This window comes from Bos mutus, chromosome 2 (assembly GCF_027580195.1).
Source record: "Bos mutus isolate GX-2022 chromosome 2, NWIPB_WYAK_1.1, whole genome shotgun sequence".
In the NCBI taxonomy this organism is placed as follows: domain Eukaryota; kingdom Metazoa; phylum Chordata; class Mammalia; order Artiodactyla; family Bovidae; genus Bos; species Bos mutus.
The window spans coordinates 6,676,108-6,688,451 of NC_091618.1; the positions used below are offsets into that span (position 1 = coordinate 6,676,108).

General features: G+C 53.8%; 2 protein-coding genes across 5 annotated transcripts in view; both read right to left on the reverse strand.

The window, feature by feature from the left end:
- The window catches only part of TCEA3 (transcription elongation factor A3), a 48,017-nt gene extending 46,268 nt beyond the window's left edge, over positions 1-1,749 (reverse strand). The window contains exon 1 of one of the 4 annotated variants that reach the window (XM_070382890.1): positions 1,522-1,747. In XM_070382890.1, coding sequence (XP_070238991.1) covers positions 1,522-1,590 — 69 coding nt within the window. In that variant the 5' untranslated portion in view covers positions 1,591-1,747. Of the gene's footprint in view, positions 1-1,521 lie in introns of all 4 variants that reach the window. The other 3 variants (XM_070382898.1, XM_070382884.1, XM_070382906.1) reach the window with 3 other exon arrangements.
- Positions 1,750-5,844: 4,095 nt separating this feature from the next.
- Positions 5,845-12,344, reverse strand: part of ASAP3 (ArfGAP with SH3 domain, ankyrin repeat and PH domain 3) — a 50,055-nt gene continuing 43,555 nt past the window's right edge. Inside the window, 9 exon segments of the mRNA XM_005911999.3 lie at positions 5,845-7,229; positions 8,587-8,645; positions 8,648-8,676; positions 9,221-9,446; positions 10,543-10,738; positions 10,867-10,974; positions 11,068-11,135; positions 11,751-11,866; positions 12,034-12,119. Coding sequence (XP_005912061.3) covers positions 7,113-7,229; positions 8,587-8,645; positions 8,648-8,676; positions 9,221-9,446; positions 10,543-10,738; positions 10,867-10,974; positions 11,068-11,135; positions 11,751-11,866; positions 12,034-12,119 — 1,005 coding nt within the window. The 3' untranslated portion in view covers positions 5,845-7,112.

Sequence of the window (12,344 nt, forward strand, 5' to 3'; positions counted from 1 at the left end):
GCCCAGCTGAGTCCCATGACCTGAGGCTCAGTTTCACTGACTTTGGAGCATCCTGGAATGGAGACTCCTTAAAATCTGCAGGTTTCTGCATTTCCTCTGGCTGAGCAAAAGCACGTGTCACTCTCTGAGCCTTCCCAAGTGCCAGCCCAGATCATCCTAAGGGTTTCACATCTCTTCCACCTTCACCATCACCAGCAGAGACAAAAAAAATCCATTGACAATCCTTCCCAGGGGGTAGGTCATCTCATCTCACAGATGAAGAAACTGAGGCTCTGGTCTTCAGATGGACACCAACTCAATACTGCCCATGTCTTACTTGAGGGCTCCCTGTCACCCCATGGGTCCAGCAATCCCTCCCTTGTCCCTGCTCTAAAGGCACCCTTAGGGTCCAGCCCTTTCCTGAGCTTCTAGGATTACAGAGTGTGTTGGATATTCAAGTCCTGCTTCCACATGTGCCCCTGGATGGCAGAAGGAAGAGGGTTCTGGGACAGGGTCGAAAGGGAGGGGGACTGCCTGCCAGGCTACCCTCCCAGGCTACCCTCCCCTCTCACCCCACTCTGGGTGAGTACCAGCCCTCCCTATTCCAAGGCCAAGTTTGCTTGGCTAGGAATCCAGCGGCAGCCAACTTGAGGCAAAGATCACGGAAGGATCAAATATTAACTTCAAGCCAGGCACTGAGCGCTCAGGGATCCGCAGGTAGGGCTCCCAGTCCTGATTCTTCTCAACCTCCCGGCTCCGCTGTCCCCGCCGCCGCCGCCGCCGCCCCCGCCCCCAGCCCTGGCCGCCAGCCGGTCCCCGTTTCCCCCTCCCGGCGGGCCCCGTGGGCGCAGCGGCTGCCCGACACCTGTTAGGCCCCCGCCCGGGGCCCGGGCCCCACCCCGCGGCCAAGGAAAGCGAGAGTGGCCAACAGCTCCTGGAGCCTCTAGCCGTGCAGTTGCGGGAACCCAGGCCCTTGGCTCTTTTTGGGTCAGCTCCACTCCCGGGGTGCGGGGGTACACACTGCTCAGCACCCCTCATCAGCTCAAGTTTCTTCCCACTTCTCGGGTCACCCAGGAGTTCTTTCCACCCTTATCTCCGGGTCTCCCGTTCCGCGGTCGCCAAAGCTCCCCCCGGGCTTTTGCACACGCAGAGTCCAGGGGTTCCGAAAGTCCTTTTCCAGCTCCTGTCTCCCATTCTTTCCCGGGCCCCGCACGACCTACCCGAGGGCCCCCAACCCTGCAGGTCCAGACGGACGTGCACAAGAAGCCTTCGGGTCTTCGGGGGCTAGCTCGGTGCTCCCACAACACCCCCACCTCACCCCCGGCGCCCTGGGGCCACGCACACGCCCACCCTGAGATGCCAGTCTTCCCCCCCGGGGCGCGGATCCCAGCCCCAGCCGCGCCTCCCTCGGGTCCCCGAGTCCCGCGCGCGCCTCCCGGGCGCCGGGCCAGCACGCGCCCCCGGGACTCCTCGGGGCTCGCACGCCCCGAGCCTGCCCCGGAGTGGGGAGCGGGGGTTGCAGCCCGAACTCTGCAGCCTCACCGTCTTCTTCCTGGCCACCATCTTCTCCAGCTTCTTGGCGATCCTTAGCAGCTCCTCTTCCTGGCCCATGTTGGCCCACGACGCCCGGCGGGGCTAGGGGCGCAGGGGCCGCAGCCGGGCTGCGGGGGGTGCCGGAGGCGTAAAAAGGCAGAGGGCGCGCCAGCCGCTCGGGCCCCAAACACACCCGACACACACGCCCGGCGGGGGCGGGGCTCCCCCCACCCCTCGGCCGCGGGCCTCCCGACGTGGGGGAGGGGCGGCGTGCACTAAATATAGACTTCAAGGACTCGCCCGGGCAAAGATTGCCCGCTCCCGCCAGCCCGGCCTCCCCGGGAGAGGGACAAGCCTGCGAGAGCCCGGCCGGTCCTGGAGGGGCGGGGTGGGGGGCCTGGAGCGGAAGGAAGATTCGGGAAGGAGGGCGCTCCGGCGAGTGGGGGCGGCCGTCGAGGCGAGGAGGGCTCCTCTCTGCAACCTTTGCAGCTCAAACCCGGCGCACCTACTTCGCGCCGATGCCCAGGTGGAGGCAATTTGGTATACTCGAATCCCCTTATTTTTGCACGATCGTGAAATCCAGTTCTGTCCCATCTCCGTGCTCACTCATTGGCGCACACGGCCTGCGCACATACGCGTGTATCCAGGCCCACCGTGGCCTTCAGTTTTGTTTGTTAAAGCGAGGTTTTGCATTTCTGGTCCCACGACTGCACTCTAGTGAGGGTGAGGGCTTGGGAGATCCCTAAGTGCGCCCGACTTTGAGAACTTTGGATCCAGATGCATGAGTGCCCTTCAGGATCTGCACGCTGCCTCCCCAAGGAGATTGGGTCTGGAAACAAAATTGTGCCCCCACAGCTGTGCACACGTCTGTGTTCCTGCGGAAGGACCCTTCCAGTGCCCCTAGCTGACCCACATCCCTTCCTAAAGGAGTGAGTTTAATTGATAGAAAATGATCTTTGCGTGTGTGCTGTGTGTGTGTGTGTGAGGTGTTTATGGGCCTGGAGGGGAATCAGGGAAAATGGTTCACAGTGTGTGGGGTGTGGGAAGTTGTAGCTGGGGTGTTCAAGGGAAATCTCCAGACTTTCCTGAAAGAACCTCAGAGAATGGATGACTGAGTGGACTCATCTGGCTTCTGATGACAAACTGAAATTAAAATACATGATCACAGTTCAGGCATATGGAGTCGGGTGGCCATTGAGGATCTGGTATCAGACACATCTCTGCACCATTCAACACTTGAACTTTCAGGACTTGCCTGGCAGTCCAGTAGTTCAGACTCTGCTTCCACTGTAGGGGCACATGGGTTCGATCCTTGGTTGGGGAACTAAAATCTCATATGCCATGTACTGTGCGGCCAAATAGAAAAAAAAAAAAGATTAAACAAAACCCTTAAGCTCTCTTTGAGCTGTACCAGCTCCAAGAACATCACCAGAGTGCTCAGAACAATACCTGCCGGCTGCAAACCTTTTTGTCTCAAGGTCTCCCCTTGTAATTATGCAACCACTTTGGATCGCAACCAGTCTTTACTTCACAAGCACCTTTACTTCTGGCCAGCTGCAATTGTAATTCCTGATAAATAGCTCATGTAACTGACTATAACTTTGCCATTTTCTCCTTTATACGCCTGCCCCATTTTGAAGTCCTGCAGAACACAGTTCATGCACTTCTTCAGGACTACAGAGCTACTAAAACCCAAATAAAAAAACTTCTTTCCCAATCAATCAGGTCTCCATTTCTAAAATTGGGCTAAAACTTCTAACTGCTGCTGTGTGACCTGGGACCAAGGTAGGAAGGGGTGGGTTTTTCATTCATTCAACAGATACACACTGAATGTCCAAGCAACGAACAAAATAGATCTAGTCCCAGCAAGCTTGAGGCAGTATCTGGGTAAGAAAAACCTTAAAACAAATGTGGACACCATCACTTCTGTGTTATCACAACTAGGGTGAGGGTCAGGAAGTAGAGGATACTTTACAGATATATCTGAGGGGTTTTATACCATGTGGCATGTCATGTTCTCTGAAGAAATGACGTTTAAACTTTGGGCGGATGTACTCAGTGGGAGTTGGTGGGTCGGAGGAGGAGAGTTTTGAAATAAGAGAAGAGGGACTTCCCTGGTGGTCCGGTGGCTAAGACTCTGTGCTCCCAATGTAGGGCGTCCAGGTTCGATCTCTGGTCAGGGAGCTAGATCCCACATGCCACAAGTAAAAAAATCCCCCATGGTGAAATGAAGATCAAAGATCCTGAGTGCCACCACTAAGACCCAACTCTTTGTGACTCCATGGACTGTAGCCCACCAGGCTCCTCTGTCCATGGAATTCTCCAGGCAAGAATACTGGACCCAGCACAGCCAAATAGATAAATACTAAAGAAAAAAGAGAGAGAGAGAACAAGAAACATTCATTCATACGTGTATTTACTGAGCGCCTACTAGGTGCCATGCACGTTTAGCCTTGAACATCCCGAGAGGTACAAATCAATTCTGCTGGAATTCCAAATGTGCAAAACTTATGGAAGGGAGAGTGTTTGGCCTGTCAGGGTTAAAGGAACTGAGAAACTGCTGTGGCCACAGCACAGAGGTGAGAGGTGTGTGCAGAGGGGGAGCGGCCTGATCATAAAAAGCACTATGAGCCACTTTCAGGGTTTATCAACCCAAGCATGTCCCTCTGGGTTGAAGAGACAGCTGTCTGCAATTACTTATGACTGGTCTTTTTAAAAAAGCAGATTTGAGTTTTCTCAAATCTCCACCCAACTCCCACTGTGAATTAACTGACATCAAAAGAAGCCAAGACCTTCATCAGGGCTTGAATGGACGCTAAGAAAACATCAAGTCCTACCCTTTCTTTGTACAGATGGGAAGATTGAGACCCAGTGAGGACTACGATTGCACTGCTTAACCGTTACCAGTTAGTACCCACTACCTCCCCTCTGCCTACCCATCCACCGTGGAGGTCAGGTCAGTTCAGTTCACTCAGTTGTGTCTTGGCGACCCCATGGACTGACCCCAAGGCCTCCCTGTCCATCACCAACTCCCAGAGTTTACTCAAACTCATGTCCATTGAGTCAATGATGCCAGCCAAGCATCTTGTCCTCTGTCATCCCCTTCTCCTCCTGCCTTCAACCTTTCCCAGCATCAGTCTTTTCAAATGAGTCAGTTCTTTGCATCAGGTTCCTAAACACATCTCTGACAGCTTCCTGCATCTGACTGAAGGCTTCAGAGCAGCCAGGAAGTTGAGAATTAAGAACTGACACTCCTAGAAAGGACCCCTGAACCAGTGAGAGACTAGAGTTGGGGGTAAATACACCAGTCCTTCAGTCTCCATGGGACAACTTGAAGGCATGTTCTAATTAATACAATCTGTCAGAAGTTCCCTTCTTTTCTCACGGTGGTAACTCATTAACACACCCTTTACTGCTTTTTTCCTTCTTTTTAAAAATATGTGTTTATTTAGGGGACTTCCCTGGTGGTCCGGTGGCTAAAACTCTGTGTTCCCAATGCAGGGGGCCAGGGTTTGATCCCTGATCAGGGAACTCAATCCCACATGCCACAACTAAGACCCAAGGCAGCCAAATAAATAGGTAAATGTATTTGAAATATTTCTTTCTTTAGCTACACCGTGTCGTAGTTGCAGCATGTGGGATCTTCGTTGGGGCGCGCAGGCTTCTCTGGAGTCTCTTCTCTCTAGTTGCACGTGGGCTCTGGAGCACACGGGCTCAGGAGTTGTAGCGTGCATGCCTAGTTGCCCTGCAGCACGTGGCATCTTAGCTCCCCGACCAGGGTGGAATCCGCATCCCCTGCCTTGGATGGCAGATTCTTGACCACCGGCCCATCAGGGAAGTTCCTCCTTCGCTGTTTTTTGACTTTCTGTTTCCCTGCTCCCTCGTTGTGCTTCCTAGGACGATCTCACAAATAAACTACCCTCTCCAATCCTTGTCTCAGGGGAGATGAAGTCGAAGCAGGGACTGAAGCAGAGCTACACTGCAGGTCTCCAGACTCCCAGGCCAGTGCTCTCCCTCACACCGTGTTTTCCCAGCCTCAGCACTATTAACATTTTGGAAATTCATTATTTTGATGGGCTGGCCTGTGAACTGAAGGATGTTAAGCAGCAGCCCTGAACGCTAGCCACTAGATGCCAGCATCACCTTCCAGTCGGGAACAGTAAAAGATTTCTCTGCCTTGCCATATGGCCTTGGGGGGAGAATCACTCTGGTCACCATCTACTGCTCTGCACCAGGCTGTCCCTTTTCCAAGTCTAGAGCAAGAATTCCAAGCCCTAAGAATCTCTCCCCTTCCCTATGGCTCTTGAGAGCACATAAATGATACCACTGAAATTTACTCCAAAAAATCCTTTATTAGAGATGAGTGAAATAATAACAGATCTGAGATGAATAAAACCAGTCACTGGGGGCTCTGAAGACAACCCTGCTCCTGTGGGATCACAGACTGGCCGGGTCTCCAGGGTAAACAGCCCAGCCTCCCTGGCCAGGCTGCTGTGTTGGCCACTGGCATCTTCCAGCTGCCCTCGCTCATCCCGGTCCACCCTGCCAGGGCCCAGTGCCCAGCGCCCACAGAACTGATGTGTTAGAGACTGATGATGGTGTAGGTGTATCTGTTTTCCAGTATGGGCCTGAAAGCGATGGTGGGATTTCTGATGCTAGGAAGCAGAACCTTTAAGTCTCCACCCTCCATTTCTATCACTCTCCTTTCTCCTTTCTTGGCCCTTTGCTTCCCCCAAGACTGGAAGGCTCCTGAGCTGACTGAGAGAAACAGGAGAGAAACGATGATAATCATCCTAGACCACGCCTTTCCTTCTGGCTAAATCAAGGAGAGTAGGCAAATCGGGGGTGAGCCCTACCCTACCTCCTGGCTGGGGATCTAGCAGAGGTCCACAGCAAGGCTGTGCTGTCCCTCAGAAGGAGTGATATTTAGAATATTTATTTAACAGCCAGTACAGCATGGGCATTGACCAACCAGGATGGATGCAGGCGGCAGACAACTGGAATACCATTCGGTGTAAGCCAGCTGATTGTCAGTCTGCCCCTGAGCCCAGAAGCATCCTCTGGAATGGCCCTGCCCATTCCCAAGCCTAACTCTTGGGACCAGCTGCTGGGAAAGGGACCTCAGCTGCAGGACCTGTATCTTATTCCTGTGGCCTCTGCAGTGCCTGGCTCAGGAATGGACAAAGAGCCAGAACTCAGTCAAAGAATACTAGGCTAATGAATGACTGAGAAGACAGTCCCTAGTCTGGCAGAATCCCTGGCCTATAGAATGATGAATGTGAGCTAAAGTCCCCCAGACTGATGGAAGAAACACAGTCCTGCTCTGATGAAAGATTTAGGGTTCTGCAGCTGGAGCTAAGTCAGGAGCACTAGGGTCCAGACAATAGGGTTCCCTTGCCCCTGGCAGGTATGAGATAGAGGAAAACAAACCACCGTCGGCCCTAACACAGAGGGCCCAGTGTTCCTGGCAGGGGCAGGGGCTCACGGCAAGGAGGAAGGCCAGCCACAGAGGCACAAGGGACAGAAAGAGCAAGACCCCAGGGCATGAGCACCTCAGCTCCTGTCTGGTGAACTGAAGTCCTAGCTCTTAATGCTGGGCTTCAGCACAAGGGTGGTTCAGGCATGCAAGGGCCAGCAAGGAGCCAGTCCTGCAAAAGCTGCACAGAGCTCGGCAGGAGAACCCCAGTCCTCGAGCCGTCTCCTTCAGGGAAGCCGACCTGGGGAGGAAAGGATGAAAATTGGTATCTTCTAAGCACTGGGAAGGGCAACCCACTCCAGTATTCTTGCCCGGAGAATCCCACAGACAGAGGAGCCTGGCAGGCTACAGTCCATAGAGTCACAAAGAGTCAGACACGACTGAAGTGACTTGGCACGCACACAAGCACTTATTATATCCCAGCTGTTTATCTCACTCAGTTTCAAACAGTTCTGTTGTAGGTAAATGAAATTATCATGAATGAAATACCCAATTTTAGAGAATGAAACTGAGGCTTGAAGAAGTGAAACACCACTTCTCCAAGACCTCCACACACCAAAGCAGGTCCTTATTCTCACATCTCAACAACGAGCATCAAGCGGGTAATGGACGATGGTGGCCATAGACACACATTCGTGACTGGTGCCTGCCTTTGGTGGACTGAGGATGACGATTCCCCAGAGAGACCCAGTTCCTCCCATCCCTTACTCTCAACACAGACAACTGATGCCATCCCTGGTGAATCCCCAGGGGAACCAGGAACAGAGGTGGCTTCCTTCTTGGCATGCTTGCCTCTGTCCTCTGCCCACCCCAAGGCTCCTCATCTAAAGATGTATGATTGTTCGAGACTCTAATTCAGCAGGGAGAAGCTGGATTAGGGATGACAGCTCTTGCCGTGCTATCACGGCAAGAAGATGATAGCACATCCCTGAATGCCTAGAAGTTTCAGCAGATTCCAGGAGACTCCTGTGCAAGGGGAGAGTCCGGCAAACCAAGGGCTGGTACCATAATCCTACCCTAATCCTAATCCTAATCAGCCACCTAATTAGCCACCCTAATCCTACCTCGTCTGCAGGGAAGCAGCACCCCTTCTCAGTGATCAGGCTGGCTGACACTGCTTTGCTTATCCTCCCCAGGGGAGCAGCCAGAACTTGGGCCTCGCCACCTCTGCCGCCTCTCAAGGCCACCGCTCTCCCCAGCTGCACCCATCAAGGGCTGCAGCAGGGAGGAGGACCATGAGGAAAGGGACTGGCCAGACGAAGGCTGCCCCCCAGTGCTGGAGAGAGATCTCCTGCCCGAATACACTCACTCTTGACCAACTCTGCCTCCCAAGCACCCTGTTGTGCATGCATGCCTGCTCAGTCGCTCAGTCGTGTCCAACTCTCTGCAACCCCATGAACTGTAGTCCACCAGGCTCCTCTGTCCCTGGGATTCTCCAGGCAAGAATATTGGAGTGGGTTGCCATTTCCTACTCCCAGGAATCTTTCCAACCCAGGGACTGAACCCATGTCTCCTGCATTGGCAGGTGAATTCTTTGGCACTTCGTCACTTGGGAAGCCCAGGCACCCTGTCACCATCCTGCAAACCGCATGTCCTACCATCACGTTCCTTCCGGGTACAGGCTGCCAGGCTGAGCAACACTCTTCCAGGCTCCGCCTCCTCGCCGATAGGAGCGCGTGCTCTCGGAGCTGGAAGACAGGGAAAGGCTAACGTGACCCCCGTGCCCAGAGAGCCCCTTGAAGTTGGGGGAAAAGGCTCAGGGAGAGAGCGAGGCTGGGGGCTTGGGATGGCTGGGTAGACAGTCCATGAGGCCCCCAGGCTGAGTCCATCACAGGCCTCAGAGGCCTGGAACTGACCTCCACACTGGAAATTTCCTCATGTCTATTCCCCAAACTCCAAACTGAAAGGGTCTGCAAGGAAGGCAAGACTGAATCCTGGGTTGGAGGTGGGGACAGAGTGAAGACCCCACTGTGAAACCCCAGAACAAGTACACAGGTGGGACAAGGCCTTCGCTCTTCCAGCCTGAGCCCCAGACTCAGGAGCAGATGTGTGAAGGGGGAAGAGGTCCAGTCGCCCTCCACTTAAGGTCTAGCATTTCCACATCGTTCATGGGCCTCAGAGCTGGGAGGCATCTCAGGCTTCAGGCAGGCACCCTTTAGAGGTGGGGAAGTAAATGAAGGCTCAGAGAGGTCTGGAGACTTGGCTACGTTGCATAGCCGGGCTTTCACCAACCTGAACCTCACTGGGGGATACATCTCTGCAGGGGAGATTCCAGATGTCAGGCTGGGGCGGGAGGGGCCTGGGGGCTCGCAGGGGCCCTCTTCAGAGCTGGGTAGGGTTTCATTGGGACCCCCAGGTTCCACAGGGCTTGTGAGGCTGGAGGAGGAGGAGGCTGGGCTGCTCAGGTTCTCAGAGGCCCCAAGGGACTCTGAGCTCAGGCTGGGAATTTCAGAACGATCTGAAATCAGAAGTGATAAAGCCTGTCTTCATCACTTATGCAAAGGAACTTTTGACCTTGGGGACCTATCATGGTTCTCTCCCAATTCCCCACCCCGCCACCTACCTCTCCGGCACTTAACTCTTCCCCATCACGCTTCAGTCTCATGGCTCACACTGTTCACTGTTTTGCTTCTGCTCACACCCTCTCCTCAATCTGGACTCTCCTGCTCATCCTTCAGGCTCAGCTCTGATGCTGCCCCCTCCAAGAAGCCTTCCTAACCCCCACACCAATCCTAACAGGGTCAGCTCCCTTCCTGAGTTCCCAGAACAAGCTTGTTCATTCATTCAACCAAGAGTTCTTGACAACAGCCAGGCACTGTGCTAGGTGCTGGAGAAATAGTCAGCAAAGCTTGCTTCTTTCCTTTTGGGATTTATGTCCTATGTCACACTATGCCTTATATTATAATGAGCTGCTGCTGCTGCTGCTGCTAAGTCGCTTCAGTCGTGTCCGACTCTGTGCGACCCCAGAGACGGCAGCCCACCAGGCTCCCCTGTCCCTGGGATTCTCCAGGCAAGAACACTGGAGTGGGTTTGCCATTGCCTTCTCCAATGCATGAAAGTGAAAAGTAAAAGTGAAGTTGCTCAGTCGTGTCTGACTCGTAGCGACCCCATGGCTGCAGCCCACCAGGCTCCTCCGTCCATGGGATTTGCCAGGCAAGAGTACTGGAGTGGGTTGCCACTGCCTTCTCCTATAATGAGCTAGCCTCCAGTTTTTATCTCCCTCTCTAGACTGCATCTCAGTAGACCCCAAGGGACTTGAGATACAGTGGATGCTCAAAACATTCTTCCCTCTCTTTTATTTAAGTGAAGCACTGAGGAATCTGGAATAAGACATACCTGGGTTTGAAGCCCACATCAGGGTTTAGCTGTGGGATCTTGGGCATGTTACTTAACATCTCTCTGCCTTTACCTATAAGGGGCAGATGATAACCCCTACCTGCCAGGTGATGGTGAAGATAACATGGACTAACACAACGCTCTTAGCTCAGTCCCCCAGCACATAGCAGGCCCTCAATGAATGGCATGAGAGAATTTTTCTGGGCAACCAACCATACCTCCACTGGCATGTCCCACACGCCCTTGGGCCATGGTCCGAGAAAGGTTTTTGACCGGCAAAGGTGGGGGGCAATCCTCACTCTGGCTCTTAGGGGCAGCTGGTCCCAGGCTGGTGATGGTCTCATAGGTCTTGTTGCTGATGTCCAGCCTCCCACTGGTCCAGCGGGCCTGGGCTGGGGGCTTCAGTGCACAGCGCTGCTGGGGCAAAATGGTGATAGGAAAGATGGCCTTGGTTCCCCGTGCTCAGCCCCACCCCTCCTCACCTCAGGGCCCATCTGACTCTTCCCTTGGGCTGTCTGGAGACCTGAGAGGCTGGGACGCACCTTCTCTTCCTCATCCTCCTCACTGTCGGAGCCAGGCTCTGTGGAAATTCCCCAGGCGTAGTCCAAGTGCAAGGGGAAGGTGAGGGTCCCGGCCTGGGCCTGCTCCAGCTGCCAAACACAAAACCTTTGTAGTTCAGAAGGCCAGGGGCTCGGTGGAGAGAGACGAGGGGTCGGGGCTCCCTCTCCTTCCCTAGATCTCACCAGGTTCTCACACTCCTTGTGCTGCTTCCTCCTGGCTATGTCCAGAGCTGTCTCTCCTGCCTCATTCACTGGGAGGGATAAAGACAGCGGTCATGGTTAGGGTCAAAGAGGCATTATAACACAGAGGTTAAGATGAGTCTTGGAATCAAAACTGTCTAGGTTTTAATCTTGGCTCTGCTACCTCATGGCTGTGTGACCATGGACAAGTGACTCAACCTCTCTGGGCCTTAACTGTCTCACCTATAAAGTGAGTATGATACTAACTACTGATGAGGTTGTTGTAAGGATTAAGTTAATGGACATAGAAAACCTGGCACATTATCAGGTGCACATTAAACAGTCAATTGTAGCTATTCTAAGCACTATTATTCAGATTTAGTTAATGTTTACTTGACTAGGTACTTTCAGAAACATTTTATTTTATCCTTTTAGCAGGTCTACTAGGTCAGTGATTGCATGCCCATTCTACAGATGAAGAAGCCGAGGTTCAAGAGATGAACAGACAAACTCCAACATCACAAAGGCGGTCAGAAGCAAGCCAGGGTAAGAACCCAAGTCTGTCTGCAAAGTCCATTTGCAGTGCTTGGACTCTCCAAGTGCTCTGTGTCTGGGAATAAGGCAGGAAGTCCGCCACGAGGGGTAGCCAGGAATGGGGGGTTGATGGAGGAGTTGTCGAGCCCCACCTGTGGCCACTGAGGCTCTCCCTTTCAGCAGCAGCTTGAGGCAGTCGAGCTGGTTATAGAAGGCAGCGCAGTGGAGGGCGCTGTTCCCATCAGCAGCTTTGGCATCCAGGTGACCACTGCGGGTGTCGGGGGGTCAGGGATGTAGGGAGGTAGGAAGGGAACAGACAGGTGAGGGGGTCAGAGTCAGGGGCAAAAGAAGGAGAGGAAAGGAGGGAGGAGACGGGGAGAAGAGGAAGGAAAGGGGAGCGTGAGGAGGTGGGCAGGCGGGCAGGAAGGTTCTCACCCATTTTGGATGATGAAATCCACCAGGGGCAGGGAGGCCTGGTTGGCGACTCTGACAGCCAGGTGCAGGGCGAGCTCTCCAGGTGCCTGAATACACGTCCACACCTCTGAGTTTCCCCCAGTTCACCTGCCCCCACAACATTACCCTCTTGAACGCTTGCTTCCCCCTGACACCTCCAGATATGAGAGTGCCAGAACCCCGGTGAGAGGAGACTGAATGGGGAAACCTCAGGTTTCAGAGCGGGGTGCAAGGCCATTCCTTCACTCCTTCCTTCAGTGGTTCTGCCTCCTCCTCCCCCAGGAGAAGGTGTT